Source organism: Hippopotamus amphibius, chromosome X, assembly GCF_030028045.1.
Source record: "Hippopotamus amphibius kiboko isolate mHipAmp2 chromosome X, mHipAmp2.hap2, whole genome shotgun sequence".
Classification (NCBI taxonomy): Eukaryota; Metazoa; Chordata; class Mammalia; order Artiodactyla; family Hippopotamidae; genus Hippopotamus; species Hippopotamus amphibius.
This window is the reverse complement of record NC_080203.1, coordinates 115,729,811-115,742,711: the sequence shown is the minus strand read 5'-3', so window position 1 is coordinate 115,742,711 and position 12,901 is coordinate 115,729,811. Positions and strand designations below refer to the sequence as shown.

General features: G+C 38.7%; 1 protein-coding gene across 3 annotated transcripts in view; it reads left to right on the top strand.

Annotated features, from left to right (window-relative positions):
• The window catches only part of ZFX (zinc finger protein X-linked), a 55,266-nt gene that overhangs the window by 36,357 nt on the left and 6,008 nt on the right, over positions 1–12,901 (top strand). For all 3 annotated transcript variants that reach the window (XM_057718122.1, XM_057718121.1, XM_057718123.1), the window contains 4 exons: positions 10,038–10,187; positions 10,408–10,551; positions 11,533–11,685; positions 12,217–12,357. In XM_057718122.1, the coding sequence (XP_057574105.1) occupies positions 10,038–10,187; positions 10,408–10,551; positions 11,533–11,685; positions 12,217–12,357 (588 nt within the window). The remainder of the gene's footprint in view (positions 1–10,037; positions 10,188–10,407; positions 10,552–11,532; positions 11,686–12,216; positions 12,358–12,901) is intronic.

The window sequence follows — 12,901 nt, the reverse complement described above, 5'->3', positions numbered from 1 at the left end:
GTTCCAGTGGTTTACTGAAATTTACAGTATTACTGAATACCCAGTTTCAGTGACGTTAGGAAATAATTTAGAGGGGGCTTAAACATTTTCTTAATTAACCCATTATGGCAGTCTACCCAGACAGCCTCCAAACCCTATTCTATTGTTTTTCTACCTCAAAAATTTTATTTTTTCAAATTTATGTTTACATGAGAAAAAAAGAATTGTATATAAACTATTATTTTTGTACCCTTGCCCGTGTTTACTTTTTCTCATATCTTTATTCGCAAACATTTATTGATAAGCCACGATAAGCTAGGAACTGTGCTAGTGTTAGAGATAAACAGTGAAAGCCTCTGACTTTTTAGAGTTCACAGTCCTGGAGAGAGGACAAACAGAAGCAGGTAATTACAGTTGAGTGCGAAAAGATATATAACTGGATGTACAAAGTATTTTGGAAGCACTAAGGGAAAAGATGTTGGAAAGTTTTGGGTACACTTGAGTAAGCTAAATGCTGTGAAAGTGTTATAAGCCGAAGTTCTGTGGAAACTTAGTTGAAGGCATAACTGAATTTATTTCATCTCTACTCCTGTGTACTTCCTTCCTTATATATATATATTTTTTTTTTAAGTTTACAGCAGCTCCAGCAAAGGTTTTTTTGGGTTTTTAAATTAATTAATTAATTAATTAATTAATTATCGACTGCATTGGGTCTCCGTTGCTGCACATGGACTTTCTCTAGTTGCGGCAAGCAGGGGCTACTCTTCATTGTGGTGCACGGGCTCCTCATTACAGTGGCTTCTGTTGCGGAGCACAGGCTCCAGGCGCGTGGGCTTCAGTAGTTGTGGCACATGGGCTCAATAGTTGTGGCTCACGGACTCTAGAGCACAGGTTCAGTAGTTGTGGTGCTCAGGCTTAGTTGCTCCGAGGCATGTGGTATCTTCCTGAAGTAGGGACTGAACCCGTGTCCCCTGCATTGGCAGGTGGATTCTTAACCACTGTGCCACCTAGGAATTCCCTCTTATATTGTTTTGAAGCAAATTCTACATATCATTTCATTCGTAAGTATTTCAGTATGTAGTTCTCAAAGACAAGGATTTAAAAAAAGATGAAACTAATATGATTATCACATCTTTAAAAAATAATGTGGGGTGAACTTAATTTGAAGAAGGAATGATATGTTCAGTGGGTGGCTGAGGAGGGAGGAATGGCAGAGAGGAGAGCATGTTTAAATGGAGGGAGCTGGGGAAGATCTGTGAATGCTCAGAGACTTTTTCTTTGGGGTGCAAATAATGTCTTTGATGAGGCAAATGGAGGAAATGGTGAGAAGTGAGTGGTAAAATAGAGAAGGGCACAAATCATAAAGGCTCTTGAATATACTAAGAAGCTTGCTCTGCCTTTTTGATGTGGGGAGTTGTTAGAGCGTTGTAAGCAGGTGATTAGTAACATGCTTAGACTTACAGTTTAGAAAAGTAACCTTAATGGTGATGTTGAGAGCAGACAAGGTAAGAGTAAAATCAGAAACCAAAAAAGTATACTATGGGAGGAGGTTGTAGTAGTCTAGGTGAGGAACAGATGATGATGATGGTTTGAAATAAGGTTCTATCAGTAGAGTTTGACGGAAACTGCTTCATGACATATTTAGAAAGTAGAATTTGGATTAAATTTAGCGTTGAGGAAAAGGGGGAGGGTTTGGTGCTGCCTCTCAGGCTTTTGGCTTGTGCAGCTGGGCAGATGGTGAAACCATCACTAGAGGCAGAGCACATGAGACAAGCTGAGTGTCTGTCTACAGGGTTGCTCTCTGCCACTGTCCACTGTACAACCACAATGTCAGCAGCACTCCTGCGGATGTAGAGTGTGGTGGCCCTGGCCTTCTTGTTTAGGTGTTTTGACCAGTTGATCTGATGTTAACTCCTAATTAAGCACAACTTTGGTTGTAGTGTAGACATCCATTAGAAAGTTGTTCGGGGAATGAATGATAAATAATCTAAATCCCCATATATTTAATGCATAAACTCTAAGGATCAGTACAACCTAATGACTTGTTTATTCTAAGGGTTAGTAGTACAGGAGACATGGTAAAATATTTGTTTATTCCTTTGTTCTGTGGGCTTATTGTTGCATGTGTATGTATCTTAACATTTTAAAAAAATATACGCCCTCTATCAGTTTTCTTCCTTAAACCATTTGATAAACCACAATAAAATTTTAGAATTTAAAAAATACTTACCCACATGGGAATATTTCTGAAATGTGAGAAGTCTTATTTATTGAACTAAGAGTATTTTATAGATGTCTAGCTTGTTCTGATAAAATTGATAAAGATTTGTGTTAATCCATCTAAAGTTATTGTCTTTACTTTAGGCATTGAAATTTATTTAGAAATCAACGCTAAAATTAGTGAATTAAGAGCTTTCAGTTTAATGTCCAATCCGGATGTCAGGTTTATACTAAGAATAAAGTGCTCAAATAAGGTAAAGATGTTGTAGTCTTTCCCTCTCCCCACCACAAAAAAGATTGAGTTAAAAGGTCTACGTCTTGAAAATCTTAGAAGTAGTTGGAGCTTCACATTGGCCTTGTGATTCATATTTACTGTTTATCTGCTTGAGACCTAGACAAAAATTGACTGATAGCTTGCCCTTGGAACAGATCTCTGATTACTTGGTGGGATAATGGGAGTTGGTCAGTGGAGAGAGAAGGAGAGAGGGAGAGAACATGTCTGTCCTTTCATAGGGATCATAGAGAAAGCAACATGGTGTATGGAAATAGCGCCTGTAGCTTAGAGTCAGCCAGCCTTAAACTTGAATGCCATCTCTGCTGCTCAGCAAGCACTTTGGCCTTAGTTTCCTTATTTGTGAAAAGGCAGTAATACTACCTGACCTACAGAGTGGTTGTGAGAATTAGAGGTCATGCACACCAGGCATCCAGCACAAAGCATGGCTATCAGTAACTACTAGCCACTGTTATCATCCACACAGAGTCTCTGTTGGTGGCATTCATTGGGCTAGCAAGACTAACTCTGGACTGGCTTCATTTAAGACCTTCTGTTGTCCCATCAGGGAATTTTTGGGTAAAGGCAGGCACAGGGTGGGATTGTAGTAGTCACTCCTTTTCCCCCTAAATTTGTTAAGAAATCAGTTCTTGTTTAACTAGATTTAACTATGTGCTTTAGACCAATTCAGTGCAATTTGGCAAATATTTTTCATTAATCATATCTCTGACACCATTCTGGAGATCACTGTAACTTAGGATAGGTACTTGAATGTCTCTGATGCTTTAATTCCCTGTCTACAGAATGAGACTAATTTCATTAAGCCTTTGAACTCCTCTAGGAAAGTTTCAAGAATTAAAGGAGATCAGATTATAACCAATTCTTTGAAATTAGGCTATGTAATAAAATTAAGGTGAAATTTTAACCTCAGAAAGAGGGTTCTTGAGGAGGAAGGTAAGAGAGGGAGGTCTAAAAGTGAACTTTTAAGTGTGTTTATCTACTAGAACATTTGCTGCCTTGTTAGAATGCTTCTTGCAAGTTAGTCTTTTGGGTGCTCCGGTTTCACATCTGCAAAATGGAGATGAAACACTTAAGTCCTAGGGTTGTCGTCATTGATTTCATGATAAAATATAGGGAAACTACCCACCACAGTGTCTGGGACATAAAAGATGCTCATGAGCTTAGGTATCCTTTTAGGAGGAACTACCCATCCATGGTATCTTCACTATCAAATACCACCTGCCCACACAGGAACCCTAAGGATGTTGAATACCAAGTTTTTATTCTATAGTTTTTCTTTTGATTGGATTTTGGTTTAGAGGTTAAAAAAAAAATTGAAGTGATTAGGTAGTAAGATGACTGTTGGGCTTATCAGGGTAAGTTAGAATAGGCTCTTAGTTCAGAGAACCAAATTCTCTCTTCAGCAGCAGTACTGAGGTACCGGTTTTATGAAAAGCCTTGGTTTCCCACCTAGACATCAATCCTCACATTTACAACGTGGCACTCTTGTTATTCAGAAAATATGTGTGTTCAGGCTGTCCCTTGAAATAACTTATTTAGGAAGGAAAATCATCTTTATTTTTCTTTCAAATTAAGAAAATATCTGTTTCAAGATCTATGAGGTAGCTTCCGGTTCTGAAAGGCTGGGGTTTACTGACTGATCCATGTCCTCCTTGTGAGTACTGGTCATATATAGACTTACAGCTTAATTAGACTTTGAGACTGATTCTGCCCTTATAGCACGGGTTTTCTTTCTTAATTGTTTGTGCCTTCTAAGAAATATACTATCAAGTTTGACTTCTCTGTCCAGTTTTTTCTCTTTGAGTTCTTCTTTTCCCAGTGACTCCCCTCTTGAAGCTTGTTGTCTTTCTGATCCATTCTGGATTAGTTGCTTTTTTTTTTTTTTAATTATTATTTATTTATTGGCTGTGTTGGGTCTTTGTTGCTGCACACAGGCTTTCTCTGGTTTCGGAGAGCGGTGGCTAATCTTCGTTGTGGTACGCGGACTCCTCATTGCCATGGCTTATCTTGTGGAGCACGGGCTCTAGCCACATGGGCTTCAGTAGTTGTGGCACGTGGGCTTGACAGTTGTGGCTCATGGGCTCTAAAGTGCAGGCTCAATAGTTGTGGCACATGGGCTTAGTTGCTCCACAGAATGTGGCATCTTCCTGGAGCAGGGCTCGAATCCATGTCCCCTGCATTGGCAGACGGATTCTTAACCACTGCGCCATCTAGGAAGCTCCTGGGTTAGTTGCTTTTTAGGCTTAGTATAATACAGACATTTTTCTAAAATTTTCCTTTTCTCATTTCCTGAGACTAATCCACTGTTTTCTGAATCCCTAATGTCACGTTCTTCCTTGAGTTAGTCCCTTATTTTACTGGGCCACATACTGAAATAATTTCCTAAGGAGTCTAAATTTGTATACTAAAAGTATTTTTTTTTCCTACCCTTCAACTTGATTGATAACTTGGTTAGGTACAGAAGTCTAGGTTAAAATGAGTTTTCCCTGAGAATTTGTGATGGCATGTTTCATTGTCATCCAGCATTTGGTTTAAGAGCCTGATAGCATTTTGATTCTCATTTCTTTGTAGATGTTTTTTTTCTTCTGGAAGTTCTAAAGATCCTCTTTTTATCCCTATTGATCTGAAATATCATAGGGTTGTGTTTAGTTAGGTGTGGGTCTTTTTTCTTTTCTTTTTTTTAACATTTATTTATTTACTTATTTGGCTGTACCAGGTCTTAGTTGTGGCACGTGGGATCTTCACTGCAGCTTGCAGGATCTTTAGTTGCGGCATGCGGGATCTTTAGTTGTGGCATGCAGGATCTAGTTCCCTGACCATGGATCGAACCTGGGCCCCCTGCATTGAGAGTATAGAGTCTTAACCACTGGACCACCAGGGAGGTCCTGTGTGTCTTTTTTCATGTGTCATGTTATCATGCATGGTGAGCCCTTTGAAGATTCATGTTGTTCAGCTCTCTCAAATATTATTTAATATCAGTATATTGCAAGATGAATTTAAGTATATAGTTTCTAAACTGTAGTAGTCACATTTCAGGTGCTCAGTAGTCACATGTGGTTAGTGCAGATACATGGAACATTTCCATCGTCGCAGAAAGTTCTCTTGGTTAGCACTAACCTGAAGGCTCAGTGAAATTGCAAACAACATGATCTCTTAAAACTCAGAGAAGAGATACAGAGGTTCAAAAAATGCATTATAAGACAATAGAGGCAGAGAGAAAGTAAACTGACAGAATTCAGAAAGAAGTTGAAAATTAAAAATATGATTGAGATAAAAGCCACCACAGAAGCAACTATAAGCATAAATATTCCTCAGTATATAACCAGGGGCAGAGGGACACCTGGCTTTTAGAAAATCACAAAGATGAAATGGTTAAAAATAAAAGATATAAATGATTATGGTGAAGATGGATAGATATGGGAGACAGATAAAGGACACAAATGCACATAAGTCTAATTTCAGAAGAAGGGAATAACTGATGAACTAGAAAAATATTTATAATGGAAGAAATTTTTCTGAAATAAAGATTGGAATCTTCAAGGAACCTTCCTGAAATAAAGACTGAATCTTTCAAGAAATTGACAGAATGATAAAACCACTAAGTCATAATCACAGTGATGTTTAGTGAACTTTGAGGATAAAGTATAATAGGGACATCCACACAGAAATACTCAGTGCTAGAAGACAGTGGAACAGTGTCTATAAAGTTCTGAGAAAATGTAACCTAAGAATAAAGTACGCCTGTATTTTGTTATAATTTTGCTATTGCTAATGAGATCGTTGATAAGTCAAATTTTTCTTCAGCTTTATTTTTTAATATATTTATTTATTTATTTATTGGCTGCGTTGGGTATTCGTTGCTGCACAGGGGCTTTCTCTAGTTGCGGTGAGTGTGGGCTACTCTTCGTTGCAGTGCGCGGGTTCTCACTGCAGAGGCTTCTCTTGTGGAGCACGGGCTCTAGGCACGCAGGCTTCATTAGTTGTGGCACACGGGTTCAGTAGTTGTGGCTCGCGGGCTCTAGAGGACAGGTTTAGTAGTTGTGGAACACAGGCTTAGTTGCTTCGCAGCATGTGGGATCTTCCCAGCTCAGGGATCAAACCTGTGTCCCCTGAATTGGCAGGTGGATTCCACTGTGCCACCAGGGAAGCCCTCTTCAGCTTTAAAGTTTAAAATACTAGATGAGATGTAAAGATGATTATTACATAAGGCTTGAGGAAACTATGATGCCAATTTTTTTTTTAATAGAAAAAACTAGGAAGAAAATTTACTAACTAATGATGCAAATTCCAGTTAGTGAGATTATTGGTGATTTTTTTAAACACTAAATTTTATACAATAAACATACGTTTCTTTAAAAATCAGAAGATGAAAATAGAGGTCTGAGTTCTAAAGACAGGCGCCTCCTCACTCTCTCTCCCACCCCTCACTTATTTACTGACTGGGCAAATCACATATCATCTCAGCTTTCCTTTCTTTATCTGGAAAAGGTAAGAATCAAGTGAAATAAAAGTACATAGAAATGCTAAGGAAATTGCAAAATGCTAGGCAAATGGTAGTTATTATTAGAAGTGGTCTTAATTTCCAGAAATTATGCTCTTCTATTTTGGAGATGCCTTATTCTGAAGCTTTAGTTCTTTATTACAGCATTAGAAGAAGGCACTTATGCAGAAATCATATGTATGATGACTCAGTTTTATCAAAGCCTTCTTTGCCTGTTTTTAGAAATTTGTTTTTAATGGTAACTTTAAAACCACAGTGAAATTTTTAGTACTTAACCGGACCACCAAAGTGTTTTTTTTTTTAAAGCAAATCACTTCTGTAGTATTTCATATTCAGAATAATTTTATAGTTTGAGTTAGTGGGACAAATCCTCTGTGAAAATCTGAAGGTGAATTGTACTTTTGTCTAATAATAGAATAGCTTTGCCAAGCTTAGGTAAGTCTGTATATTTCAGATGTGATTCCCACACATTTATGAAAGCGAACAGAAATGTCTTTTACTCTAAGTTACAGGTAAATGAGTGACATTTTGCAAACTCCAAAATGATGAGAGTTTGGTCATCAGAGGTTTTATCTTATGAGTACTAAGAAACTTAATGTATGCAAAAACAGCTAGCCTGACTTTGTTCTTTGTAAACACAAGGGCATTTGATTTTCTAGTACCTGTTAGAATCAATTTTGACAAACCTTGCCAAGAGAGGCCAAACTTCAGCAACAATATTAAACTATTCAGAGATGAGTTCTCTGAAGATGTACAGATTTATTCAAGACTCTCCTGCTAGTTTGGTGAGATCTTCAACCTTCTAATGCCATCTCAGTTTGAAGTTCCAAAGCCACATTTAAGAAAATAACAGTGGCCCTGTCAGCTGGGTATGTGATAGAAATATTTTAGCTTTGAAAAAGGGTAAGTACTCATCAGGCCAGAAGTGAGGACATAATGTCGATTCTTTCCCTCTACAAATCATTTTTGTAAAGCATAGTCAAGATACTTGAATTTAGGTAGTTACATTCAGAGCTCAGGGAACCTCTTTGTTCTTATAAACCACAGAGAATTTAACCAGCGGGTCTCTTTGAACCTTCATATCGTTAAACTTGTCCTAGATCAGCTCATTTTCTCTAGCTTCTCAAGCTCTTAACCCATCTACTATTCTCTTTCTGGTGACCAAGGCCCTTTCCTCCCGTTTCATATCCACAGTTGAAGCCACCAGCCATGAACTCCTCCAGCTTTCTGCATTACAGTTACCCGCCGCTGTCCAGCTTCTCTAAACACAACATAAGCTGCATTCTCATCCATGTTTACCTCCTCAGGTCTCAGAAGGATAACATATTTCTCCTCCTAGTTAAAGAAAATTTCATCTTTATGCCTAGTTTGTCTTCTCCCTGTTCTTCTGAGATCTTGATCCCAAAATTTCACCAGGTTCTCTGGCTTTAGCCTCTCATTTTTTATTATATTTTCTCTCACAGACTGAGCATGCTTGAGTAGTTTTAGTCAATTAAACAGAAAAGTCCTTGACCCTGCGATGCATTCTAGTTTCTACCCCTTCATTCTCCATTCTTTAATTGGACTTTTTGAAGAAATTCACACCTTCCATTCAATCCTCAACTCGCTGTAATCTGACCCTGTATAGCCTTCACTACACTGTGTTTTAGCAGGAACACCAGTGACTCCCAGGTTACTGTTGTCAGTGCAGACATTCCTCCTTGACTTGTGTGCATGCTGCATTGTTGCCATGGGCCTTACTAGGATTCTTGGAACTCTCTAGCTTCCTTTAATACCTTCCACCAACCTGTCCAGCTTTCCCTTCTCAGGTTCCTTTGTGAACTCTTCTTCTTGTCCCTCCCTTAAACTATGACATTCCCCGGGATATCCTCAGCCCACTGTTTCCTCACACTGCAGGTTCTCACTGTGTGATCTCAAGGCTTAGTTAACATGGAACTGATGGCTCCCAAATCTGTGGGTCAGCCTTCAGCTTTCAGATTTGAGTATCTAGCAACTGACTTCACGTCTCATTCATTCCTTGAATCATTGATTCATCAGTATTCTGAACCTCTATTGTCACCAGACTGTGTCTTAAAAGACTGAATAATGAAAATACAGATTCTGCTCTATTGAAAGATGGGGGCAAAACACCCCTAGCGACAATACAGTGAATTGTGTACACTCTGTGAGAAACAAGCAAAAGGTGCTGTGATCACAGAGGGATGGAGACAGGCACTGGCTCTGAGAGCTTTTAGGGTTGTTACCCCTTGGACCTTAAGTTAATTAATTAAACATGCAGAAGAGAGATCCTTTCTCTAATTTCCTTCCATTTCTTTCCCCAGTCACTCAGTCATCCATATCAGAAACCCCATGGTTATCCTTGGCTCCTTTTGTCATGTTCAGTTGGACACCAGGTTCCATGATTTCAGTCCTAAGATATGACTCAAGTATAGCCCTCTTCCCCATCCATATTCCCTCTGTCCTAATTTTCAAGGCTTTGTCATCTGTCATCTGTGTTATTGCAGTAGACTCAAAAGTGATATCTCTGCTTTATGTCTTGATCCCTCTGAATCCACCTTTCTCAAGGCCAGCATGGTGTAGCAGAAATGGTGATCCGATCCTGTCATTGCTCTGCTTAGGAGTCTCACCCCACCTACAGCAGAAGTTCTCAAACTGCTGATCAGAATCTCTGGGGCAGGGTATGTCTAAATCTGTCTTATCAGGTCCCACCCATGCAGATTCTGATTCTGTAGAACTGCTTGGCAGGGGCCTGTGTTTTCAAGTTCCCTGAGAGATTGTGACACCTGACCAGACTCAGAAACCTCCTGCCTACCGAGGTCAAGTCTGAGCTCCTCTGTCTGGTTGTACAAAGCCCTCTGTGACCCAGCTCTAGCTTAGCAGTCAGACACATTTCTCACCATGTGCTGCGTGTCTGCTTGTTTGGGTAAAATCATCCAATTTTATGTGAATCAAGTTAAAGATTATATTTGTAAAAAAGGTTTTTGAAAATGGTAACATTTTAAGTATCTGCTATTATTATTTGTTATATATTTCCTGCCTTTTTAGTGGATGATGCTGGTAAAATAGAACATGATGGTTCCTCTGGAATGACCATGGACGCAGAGTCGGAAATCGATCCTTGTAAAGTGGATGGCACTTGCCCTGAAGTCATCAAGGTGTACATTTTTAAAGCTGACCCTGGAGAGGATGACTTAGGTAAGAGGAAACCTTCAGCATATTATACATCCTGATCAAGCACTTCAGCCTAATTACTTTTTGGTGGTTTAGACTGAGAATATTTGTTATCTTTTCTGAAGATAACCTTTTAAGCAAGGGTTCAAATATAGCAGTAGAAAAGTATGTAAAATGTAATAAGTGAAACAGGTGGAAATGAAGTTTTCACATAAATTCTTGGAGCTGTCATCTTCTCTGATAGGTGGCACTGTAGACATTGTGGAGAGTGAGCCTGAGAATGATCATGGAGTTGAACTACTTGATCAGAATAGCAGTATTCGTGTGCCAAGGGAAAAGATGGTTTATATGACTGTCAACGACTCTCAGCAAGAAGACGAAGATTTAAGTAAGTAGGTGGCGTTTTTGTGGGAGAGAACTTTATGTTACTGTAGCTCTTTTTTTTTTTTTTCCTTTTTTAAAAAAGTATGGCCAGTATCTGAGGGAAACAAGTAGGATTGTTGTAGAAATTATTATTCTGCTGTATTCCAAGGGAAACACCAATGACTTAGAATGTTGCTTTAAAAACAAATTATGGGGGACTTCGCTGGTGGTGCAGTGTCTAAGAATCTGCCTGCCAGTACAGGGGACACGGGTTCGAACCCTGGTCTGGGAAGATCCCACATGCCGTGGAGCAACTAAGCGCGTGCACCACAACTGCTGAGCCCGCGCACCTAGAGCCTGCGCTCCACAAAAACAGAAGCTACCGCAGTGAGAAGCCCGTGCACTGCAAGAAGAGTAGCCCTCGCTTACCGCAAGTAGAGAAGGCCCACGCGCAATGAAGACCCAGTGCAGCCAATAAATAAATAAATAAATAAGTAAATGAAAGCACCACCTCTTCTTTAAAAAACAAAAAACAAATTATGGGGGACTTCCCTGACGGTCCAATGGTTAACACTTTGCCTTCCAATGCAGTGGGTGCAGTTTGATTGCACTGGGTCGGGGAGCTAAGATCCCATGTGCCTTGCGGCCAAAACAAAACATAAAACAGAAGCAATATTGTAACATTCAATAAAGATTTTAAAAATGATCCACATCAAAAAAATCTTAACAAAAAAAAAGTTATGAAACTGTATTCAGTATCTTATAATAAACCATAATGGAGAAGAATATGGAAAAATAAAATTTTTTTAAAAAGCAAATTATGGTGAAAGCGAAGAAATGAATGTCATTCAACAAATATTGAGTGCTTACTACGTGAAAGCTATGTTCTAGAAATGTAACATGTGAACCTTCTTTCTACTTGTCTATTAACTGAATTCAAGTGAAAATATCTTTCCTTTGATCTCTGTAAACCTTATCACACAAGCTGCTGTAATTTTCCACTCAGATGTTGCCGAAATTGCAGATGAAGTTTATATGGAAGTGATTGTAGGAGAGGAGGATGCTGCTGCCGCAGCGGCAGCCGCTGCCGCACATGAACAGCAAATGGATGACAATGAAATCAAAACCTTCATGCCAATAGCGTGGGCAGCAGCTTACGGTAAGTCACATTGTAGCCCTTGGGATTGAATTGGTTCTTGAACATGAATTCATGATTGAAAACGGTTTCTGTGGTCTTAGGTTTCAGAAATCTGAAATACCAGTACCCTGTAAGGGTTATTTGATTTGAATAAGAGTAGAGAAAGATTATAAAGTCTACTTTTTGTCTTTATTTTTAACAGGAATTTCCTTCATGTGTATATTACATAGAAGGAAGTACTGCAAGAAGTACCCAGGCTTTCAGGCTGAAACTTTTCATCTTGATTATATGTGGCCCATGACTTTACAGTTTTGGGAGACAACAAGGGAGTCCATGGGGCAAAATGCTGACATGTGTTTTTTAGATTTGGAAGCTAGGCATTTTCTGTGGTCTTGCTATAATAATTGTGGTCATAAAACCCATTACCTAGAATGGGGAATTTCTGTCATTCATGAGTATCATGGCTTACTTTCTTTGTTATATTTAGTAGAGTCCCTAATTCTTTATAATTTATAATACTGTATAATTTTGTTTTTTAATGCACATTGTTAGGTAATAATTCTGATGGAATTGAAAACCGGAATGGCACTGCAAGTGCCCTCTTGCACATAGATGAGTCTGCTGGGCTCGGCAGACTGGCTAAACAAAAACCAAAGAAAAGGAGAAGACCTGATTCCAGGCAGTACCAAACAGGTGAGGGCACACGCGTTCCACAGCGCAGCGTGCTTTGCGAGCTCTCAGAGGAAACTCTAGTATGTATCCACAAAGGTGTTGTGATGGCATTTTAGCTGCTAGACCACATAGAGCTTTTGTGTATTGAATTTGAAAAATATAATTTTAAGAATTCAGTGATATTCATGAATGATTTCCTTGGATTAAAAAAAAAACAGGGAGTGGATCAAATGTGGATGAAAAAAATTAAAAACTCAGGTGATTTTTTACGTAACTATGAAAAGAAATCCCTCAAATATGCTACAAGCATTAACTTTTTTTAAAACCAGATACATGTGAAGAAGCTGATTATGTCAGCATAAAGCAGGAATAATTTACAGAGCAGCAAGACAAGTACTTCAGTTCATGTGACATATTCCTGTCTATTCTTGTATGCTGATTTGCATATTAAAATTTTGTAGACATATTTAAGCTTTACTGTAAATTGACATGTTATGTTGTTAGAATAATCAAAGCAGAAATTGTGATTGTGAAACTTTGTTTTTATCAATAATTTCCTACCAGT